General features: G+C 36.9%; 1 protein-coding gene across 5 annotated transcripts in view; it reads left to right on the forward strand.

Moving 5' to 3' along the window:
- LOC121382296 (meiosis 1 arrest protein-like) overlaps window positions 1–10,147 on the forward strand; it is a 61,332-nt gene that overhangs the window by 14,729 nt on the left and 36,456 nt on the right. For all 5 annotated transcript variants that reach the window (XR_005959144.1, XR_005959145.1, XM_041511867.1 and 2 more), the window contains exons 4-5: window positions 1,667–1,846; window positions 7,130–7,243. Coding sequence is in view for 3 of the 5 variants with exons in the window: in XM_041511867.1 (XP_041367801.1) it covers window positions 1,667–1,846; window positions 7,130–7,243 (294 nt within the window). In the remaining 2 variants the exon portion in view is untranslated. The remainder of the gene's footprint in view (window positions 1–1,666; window positions 1,847–7,129; window positions 7,244–10,147) is intronic.

Here is a 10,147-nt window from a genome sequence, read left to right on the forward strand (position 1 = left end):
GCTCATTGGGGATTGGGGATATATGTAATAAGTAATGACACACCAAATGGTGCATCCTGGTTCGGGCTCCTAGCAAGAGAGTTTTAACATCTCATTGGGGATATATGTAATAAGTAATGACACACCAAATGGTGCATCCTGGTTCGGGCTCCTAGCAAGAGAGTTTTAACAGCTCATTGGGGATATATGTAATAAGTAATGACACACCAAATGGTGCATCCTGGTTCGGGCTCCTAGCAAGAGAGTTTTAACAGCTCATTGGGGATATATGTAATAAGTAATGACACACCAAATGGTGCATCCTGGTTCGGGCTCCTAGCAAGAGAGTTTTAACAGCTCATTGGGGATATATGTAATAAGTAATGACACACCAAATGGTGCATCCTGGTTCGGGCTCCTAGCAAGAGAGTTTTAACAGCTCATTGGGGATATATGTAATAAGTAATGACACACCAAATGGTGCATCCTGGTTCGGGCTCCTAGCAAGAGAGTTTTAACAGCTCATTGGGGATATATGTAATAAGTAATGACACACCAAATGGTGCATCCTGGTTCGGGCTCCTAGCAAGAGAGTTTTAACAAGTAATGACTCATTGCACACCAAATGGTGCATCCTGGTTCGGGCTCCTAGCAAGAGAGTTTTAACAGCTCATTGGGGATATATGTAATAAGTAATGACACACCAAATGGTGCATCCTGGTTCGGGCTCCTAGCAAGAGAGTTTTAACAGCTCATTGGGGATATATGTAATAAGTAATGACACACCAAATGGTGCATCCTGGTTCGGGCTCCTAGCAAGAGAGTTTTAACAGCTCATTGGGGATATATGTAATAAGTAATGACACACCAAATGGTGCATCCTGGTTCGGGCTCCTAGCAAGAGAGTTTTAACAGCTCATTGGGGATATATGTAATAAGGCCACCACACCAGCTTCTCTCTTAGTAACAAGTAACCATTAATCCACTATTCCGGACATAATAACTGAGGTGTGAACTGAGGTGTGTACCCAGGACAGTATTAGATTTACAAGGTTTAAATTGGCAACTCTTTGGCCTCTAAACCTCAGACTGTTGTTGTATGTTCATGGGTACAACTGTCCCAGTTATGACTGCATATACAAATTCATAAAAATTGAATTTAAACGAAAAACTTTATTGGCTCGTGTGAAGGGTTTATCAATATTTAAAAAACTATTTATTTGGGACAAGTATTTTCTTTTGAGGAACCATTTCCTTGTTTGTTAATTGAGTAATTTTTTTCTAAAGGCTTTTTCAGAATTGATTCTGGAGAGAGGAGTAAGATATATTTTTTAAATACTCAACATGCACAAAATAAATTCTTTTTAAGCTAGATACATGCATCTACAGGGGAAAATATGCAGACCCATCAGTCATAAAATAATGGTGTCTCATGCCTGATCACCCCCCCCCCCCCCCCCCATGTGGTCAATTCCAGGACAGCACTATAGTCCCAGTACATCAACCCAGGTCTACCTTCCATGATTCCCACTACAGCCCAGCCCACCCATGTATGATGTACTACAGTACTTCTCTAATACAACCAGAAATTAAAGTTAAGTAAACAGTCATTAGTTTTCCTCAATAATCCTTTGCACAGTATTATACTATATATAATTACATTATCCAAATTGTTCCTTTGTTTTAGTGCATACTTCCATTATCGTATGTGAAGTCGAACTTGGTGCGAATCCAGAATGCCTTGAGTCATTTAAAAAAGTCTGTCGGTGATATGAGTCGGCCTCCTAGACGTGATGATGTGTCTTTTAGTTTGGGTGTTCATGCTGCCAGTGAACAATACAGAAGACAACAAAACACTATTTCACAGGTATTGGTAGTCATTTAGGAACCATTCACAATAATGAGAAAAAGGAAGTTTGTTTTGTTGAATGACACCTTGATGTACCGGGTATTAATCATCGGTTATTGGATGTCAAACATTTCGTAATTTGGTCTTAGAGAGGAAACCCGCTACATTTTTTCAATAATAGCAAGGGATCGTTTATATGCACCATCCCACAGACAGGATATCACATACCACAGACTTTGATATACCAGTCGTGGTGCACTGGCTTGGACAAAAAATAGCTCAATAGGCCCACTGATAATGAACAAGGGGCAAAGTGTAGCTTAATGGTCGAGTGTTTGCCTGAGATGTGATGGATCATAAGTTAGATCATTCTACATTGTAGGTTGACCCTTCAGGTTTGTGCCTGGTTCAAACTACTAGAACATCAAAGGCTTTGAAATGGGTTGTCCAGTCTGTCCGAAAATGTTTAAACATTGTAAATGTATGTAGTTGCACGCGTATAAGATATAAACAGGCTTTGTAAATTTGGCCCCCATGTTTGTGTTTGCTATAAATAGCCTATGTGGTGGCTGTGGGTTCTCAGACCAAGTGTTGAAATACTGTAGCCACATGTTAACACACCAAACATTGTTGTTACAAATATAGCTTTCCTTTTCTTTATCATACAAATGATAGACATATATATTTTGATAGTGTTGATTTAGTTATATTATAGTAATATAGTTAAAGGAGGGGACAATTAAGGCATTTGGCCTGGTATGCATATTCAACGATATATAATGCACATTATTGCTTAATATCAACAAGTATAATTGTATAGTTAATTAATAAAACGGTTAAATGTGACGGCTATTATATATAACAGGCGCAGCCATTTTGTACCATCCCATTGAATACACCCTCTGGCAAGCTGGTGGTTACGTAATACCTAACGCATCATGTCAGGAATTAGTCTTGGAACTGAATAAACAAAACATACCTGATTATTGCAAATGCATCGCAATGTTCTGTAATAATATCCATCCTAGTAAGCCAGCAACAATTATATATTATATTTCAATACAAAATAAACCACCATTGTCAAAGTGTTGAAATACATGTAAATGCATTATGTTTTGTACATAAATTAATCCATGTACTGAAATAATAATCGGAGTGTTTTCTTGGTTAATTGGTCTTTTCTTTCCGTGGCCTGTACCTGTGGTTCCTGATTGGCAGGTGTATATTTAGACAGTCCCCAGACACTGTGTCTAGACACCCTAAAAAGACGTGCCTCTTTTATTAAGATCACAGGGTATTGTATGATAACCACACGGATATCCCTCAAATCGTAATGGACTTATCAGTCTTCCTGCTTTATTACTGTAAGTAATTCCGTAAAACCCTTGATTAAGTAGTCTTTTCCATCTAAAATCACAAAACTGACCAATTACGTCGTCCCAAAGAAAAGAAAAGTATCACTTGGGTATCGTGAGTGGTCGTTTTTGCTGGAACGTACACTACGAATAGGCCTAATAATATGCATTTTTTCTTTGGATTTTTTAAAAAAGAAAAATACTATAACTCTATTTCGTTATATTGATGCAAATTTAAATATATTTAGTTAAATAATTTATTATACTATCAAGTCATTTATGTTGTTTTACAAGTCAGGTTGATGAAAGTAAAGCACCTTGTCGTAAATTAGAGCGTTTGTTTACATTGTGATGGACAGAGCTGACGACACTTCGCCCCAAGCTACATGTATACCACCGGTCATCACAAAAACAAAACAAAATGGCTGTCCCCAGTTAGCAAGAATAATCATGTTTTTTCATTAACTCTAAAATTACGCGTTTTTCATTTGTTAAAGTGTCAGTATGAGTTGGTGGTCCAGGTATGCATCTTTCCAACACATAAGGCTCTTGTTTTGAGTTGACCCTACCTTTAATATATTATTTTAAAAATGTTTAATAAAAGGCAGTTAGCGTTCACTTTATTTGTAATCTTTTATTTTAATGAATCATGTTGACATCTGCTTCAGATGATTATATAAACACATCTCTTTACAAATTTTGAATTGCTGTCACAATGCTGTGGTAATATTAGTTTAACAATGGCACTTGACTGCCATCACAAAACAGTCTTAATTTCAAGGGCTGGTTGAAACTTGGGTATGTGACTTTAAAGCCATGATTGAATAGCTATTGACCTTCCACCTTGGCTTAGTCACTGATGATGCCTGTTACCTTGGTGGTGTCATGGTTAAGCCATGGGACATGAGGCTGGTAGGTACAGGGTTCGCAGCCTGGTACCAGCTCCCACCCAGATTGAGTTTTAACGAATCAGTGGATCAGTGGGTAGGTGTAAGACAACTACACCCTCTTCTCTCTCATCAACCACTAACAACTTACCCACTGTCCTGGACACACAGTCGAGGTAACTGCCTGAACCTTAATTGGATATGAGCACAAAAATAATTAAAAAAGAAAAAGATGCCTGAACCTTAATTGGGTATAAGCACAAAAATAATTAAAAAAGAAAAAGATGCCTGCACCTTAATTGGGTATAAGCACAAAAATAATTAAATAAGAAAAAGATGCCTGAACCTTAATTGGGTATGAGCACAAAAATAATTACAAAAAAAGAAAGATGCCTGAATCTTAATTGGGTATAAGCACAAAAATAATTAAAAAAGAAAAAGATGCCTGAACCTTAATTGGGTATTGGTGTGATACAATTGTTTGGATTTGGATTTGGATTCCTTTTCAGATAGTTTGTAAAATTTTCAGGTAAAAGTTGAGAAAGATATTTTTGCAATTTATAGCTGCTGACAAATATTTTCTGACATATATCAGTAATAAGTGGAATATGACGACTATATAACTGGTTGAATAGAGTATGTTTGGGGAACCATTGAATGAATGAATGTTTAACAATACCCCAGTACGAAAAATACATTGGCTATTGGGTGTCAAACTATGGTAATGCAAACAAATAAAGTGATGATCAACATCAATATAACAATTCAAGATTTAAACAAAAACACAGTATAAAGAACCGTGCAAAAACACAAATATCACAGATACTAACTTTTACTCAAAATTTATTTGTGCTGTATTGGCTATTCTCAGAGAGAATGTTACATCCCCAGTGTTCGAGATTAACGGTATCCCGATATCCCGGGGATACCAGAATTCAATTTTGAATACCAGACTTCAATAACCCAGTATCCCACCAGGATACCATATAATGGTTTTTTTTTTTTAATCCTGCATTTTTATTTTTTGCTGAAACGATGAAAGTCGTTATTTACTGCTGAAGTTAAGTAACAGTATTTTCGAGCTTGTACTCAGTCTAATCCTATGCCATAACAATATCTCCCCCAACTCCTTACCCAGTCTAATGCTACACTGGAGCAATAGCGGCATAGCAATGGACTGGGAACCGCTATTGTTTGTTTTTATTTGAGATATTGATTCCACATCTGCAGAAAATTGATACAGGTAGGTTTATCATTAGTAATTTCAGAAACACTTATATATTACCACGGCTGTAGCTAGCGGGGGTGGGGTGGGGTGGGGTGGGGTGGGGTGGGGTGGGGTGGGGTGGGGGTGGGCAAGGGGGGCAGTTGCCCCCCCCCCCCGAAAAAATCCGGAAAGCATTATAGAAACTTGAAGAAAATTCTCTTCTTGACTGTTTAAGGAGTTTTAGACTATTAACTACTCCGTTGCCCCCCACCCCCCCTACCCCCGAACAAAAAATCCTAGCTACGGCCCTGATTACTGGTAAATATTAATTTATGTCGGTATTACTCAAAAATAGATGAAACAAATCTTTTTGCTGATTCAGTTTGATTGCAAATTTCACTAAATCCGCAATTTCGATTGCGGCGTAGCAATAGACTGGGAACGAGAACAGTGTCTTCCAAGTTTGTTATATTAGTTATGAATTCCATTTAAGTGGGATAGTAAATTCTTAGGTGGGATACCATATTTTGAAATGTTAGTATCCAACTGGGATACTGCCCAAAATGTTTAATCTCGGACACTGCACCTCTGCACCACGGTGAGGTTACAGCACGCGCAGGGGAACGATTGATTGAATGTATATTTTCAGAAAATATTAATTCAGGCCATTTAGATCAAGTTAAAGTTTGTTTTGTTTAACAACACCACTAGAGCACATTGATTTATTAATCATTACGTATTGGATGTCAAACATTTGGTAATTTTGACATAGTCTTAGAGAGTAAACCTGCAACATTTTTTCGTTAGCAGCAAGGGATCTTTTATATGCACCATCTCACAGACAAGATAGCACATACCACAGCCTTTCATAAAGCAGTTGTGGTTCACTGGTTGGAATAAGATATAGCCCAATGGGCCCACTAATGGGGATCGATCCCAAACTGACCACGCATCAAGTGAGTGTTTTACTACTGGGCTATGTCCCACCCCCTTTAATAGGTCAACTGCTTCCCTTAAACATAGATAGCTGCATAACAGTCGTCACTGTCAGAGAAAACTGGACCAAAATAACAATTAATTAACCCCTTTATTGAAGGCAGATTTCAGTTTAATTGTGATAAATTACTTAAGCCTTCACAGAAACTAACTGAATGAATTACAGACTGGTAGCTTTTTGCTGGCTTCAGGTTGCATAGTACCAAAGAAGAGAGTTCCGTGTCAAAGTTCGAGGTGCACCGTCAAATATTTACAGAGTAAAAGCAGCTGTGGGTGTGATTGGTAGTAATATGTGACATTGATTATTTGTGCAAATACTATTATCCATTGACAATAAATAAGTACACTTTTATTTGTTATACAGTTGTTATGCAGTATATACCAGAGGTTGAAACTAATGTGGGGTACTCCCAAAAATGGAACTGCAATTTTCAGCAAAAATGACGTTGCTATTAAAAACATTAGTTAAATCTCTTAAATGGTATGTGACCATCAAGTTACTTGCAGGTAGATTAGATGTGAGGTGCCACAATTTTTATTGCTGTACATCCTGGGTGACGTGTTGATACGCTGCTTATATCAGGGTTTTTTTAGTAAATGTTAACATTATCGGCAATATGAATTGAACCTTCAATTTACCATGGTAGTTTAGTAGACCATAGTGATTACAGAGAAGACACTCAGTCTTGTTATGCTATTTGTCTTCTCTTTTGTAAAATGGAACTCAGTCTTTTAGGAAAATTTGTGTTTGATTGAACTACCTGTATTTCATTAAAATTTCCTTGTTAAAAACAAAGAATAAGAAATGTCCTGAATGTTCATTAGTATTTACTAACAGTAAAATCAATATGTTTAGGTTGGTACAAACTTCAGCCAGTTGGAGATTTTCGTGCTTACCTGTCAGAGGTCCCGCTTCGTGCAGCAGCAGTTGGAATCAGTCCTAATGTCTATGGAGGTCCAACACCTCAAGGTAACTTGGCATTATTAAGATACTCATTAAAACACTGGCACGCACGCATGCACACACACACACACACGCACTCTCGCACACACGCACGCACACACACATGGACACACACACACTTGTTACCAACCCCATCGGGCTGCTTGTGCTCCCTTGCACATGCCAGCGTGGGCAATCCCCTCTCCTACCAACCCCAAAACCTTTACCAAAACATCTTGCTCTGAATGTGCACATAAAACCCTCTGACCTGACCTGACCTATTAGGCTAACATTGGCTAAGCAGCAGTGAAGGCACATCTTGGCATATACATTGTATGTACCTTTTGGTGTAACAAAGTTTTGTTTTGTTTTTGTTTAACGACACCATTAGAGCACATTGATTTATTAATCATCAGCTATTGGATGAAAAACATTTGGTAATTTTCACATATAGTCTAAACGAGGAAACCCGCTACATTTTCCAATTAGTTGCAAGGAATCTTTTATATGCACCATTCCACAGACATGATAGCACATAATAATATATCAATCGTGGTGCACTGGCTGGAACGAGAAATAGCCTAGTGCGCCCTTCGACGGGGATTGATCCCAAACCAACCACACATCAAGCGAGCGCTTTACCACTGGGCTACGTCCCACCCCTTTTTGTGTAACAGAGTGGAACACCTTGGAGGTGATGTATAAATGAATGTTTAACAACACTCAAGCACAAAAAAATATATCAGTTACATGTATTAGGTGTGCGACAAACAGGGCACAGTATTTCAAACTGTTGTCCTGTTCACCTGTTGGTTCTGCAGTTTTAATCTACCTGAACCACCAATAGGTGACATGGTGAACTGCTACATTTTAAAAGTAAGAATTAAAAAGTGTTTTAAAGAGTTTTGAGACTGATTTTGGACACTTGGAAAATACAATATCATTTGCAAATCAATTTGTTTTAAAATACATTTTGAATATCGGTGTAGTACAGAGCAGTGGTACACGTGTTGCAATCAGATTACTCACCAGTTGTGTAAACATAATTCACAGTACTGAACAATTGATTAGCTAGGTTTCTCGCCACTTAAGAAAATACAATTCACATTACTGAATAACTGGTTACAGAGGTAAAAATTAAACAAATCGACTTTGGGATCGGCAGGTAAATGATGATCAACAGGGTTTCTGCCAGAGATTTATTCTAGGGTACGCCCTATATGGGCCACGAAGCCTACCAGTGCTCGTACTCAAGTATTTAAAAAGTCATTTCAGCAAAGTCATGTATATATAAAGTACAACAAATACTCTGATGTAACTAATATAGATCTGAAAATGTTAGGGTATGCATCAGTACCCAAAATATATTTTTAGGATACACAGTTTTACCTATTTTACCCTCTGGAAAAATGCCTGTTCAACATGAATACATACATGTAACTGCTAAAATTATAAATGAAACAAAGTGAAAACAGCTGTGATGAGTCAGATTCATAAAGACACCATTTTGTAGATGCACCAACAAACAATATTAAAAACAAAATCTTCTTCCTAAGACAACAAACAATATGTTATGGTTAGACCATGGAAAAAGTGTATTGAACTGCATTAATGTACACATCGCACAAAACTATCAACACAGTGTATCACAGAGGATGAAAAACATATCTCGACTTGAAAATTTTATCAAAAATGTGAAATAGATATAATTTAATTTATTTTATGAGATACTGTAATTGCCATTGTTGAAGGAAGGAAGGAAGGATATGTTTTATTTAACGACGCACTCAACCCATTTTATTTACGGTTATATGGCGTCAGACATATGGTTAAGGACCACACAGATATTGAGAGAGGAAATCTGCTGTTACCACTTCATGGGCTACTCTTTTCGATTAGAAGCAAGGGATCTTTTATATGCACCATCCCACAGACAGGATAGTATGTACCACAGCCTTTGTTAACCAGTTGTGGAGCATGGGCTGGAACGAGAAATAGCCTAATGGGCCCACCGATGGGAATCGATCCTAAATTGATCGTGCATCCGGGGAGCACTGTACCACTGAGCTACATCCCGCACCTGTCATTGTAGAATGCAGTTTAATATTCCTGATGATAAACACACCAAAATCATTATTTCTTATACAAACCTTTATTTCTGCAATGTAATTTTTAAAACAAATTTTGCATAAAATAGAATTTAACTTTATTTGGGATAATTAAATATTTACAAACAAGTAAAATATAGAATTAGAAAACGTTTTTTGAAATACAAAAAAAGAATCAAATTTCTATTATATTGTTCAAAATTACATTAAAGTAGCAAATCTAGGTAATAAAAAAGTCTTTCCTGTCAAGGTCTGAAACTATTGTTAAGATCCATTATTAAGATATAAAATGCATTATTTTAAAAGGCATGGAAGGTAGAAAATTACTCTTCTCCCATGGGAAATAAATGGTTAATATTTTCACAATTCTTAAGGGATTAATGAACATTTCTTCCATACAGTTTCTGATGAGTGAACACAAAAGTATATTAAGTATGTTGATCTACAAACATTGTAATTTCAATATTTAATTGATTATTTCAGAAGTACATTACAAATATGTACACTAAAGAAAACCTGTTTATATTCTTATTAACAATATCAGCTGAAAGTGTCAGATTCAAAGAAACATTATCACACTCACGAGTGTGTTCAGGAAAACTCAGCTGCTTGTAAGTACCTATTGTGAACATTATGATCCCAATAGTTACTTCATTGATTTTACTTAAGTTATTAAGATGTTATGGGCTGTTGCCTGTGACAGTCAATATCCTTTTAATGGCATATTAAATTATTTTCATTTTAACTCGATTTTCATGCTTATATTCAGTTACGGTTCAAGCACACTGCCTTGGGCACACAGTCTGCTGTCTAAGACAGTGGA

The sequence above is a fragment of the Gigantopelta aegis genome, chromosome 9 (assembly GCF_016097555.1).
Source record: "Gigantopelta aegis isolate Gae_Host chromosome 9, Gae_host_genome, whole genome shotgun sequence".
Classification (NCBI taxonomy): Eukaryota; Metazoa; Mollusca; class Gastropoda; order Neomphalida; family Peltospiridae; genus Gigantopelta; species Gigantopelta aegis.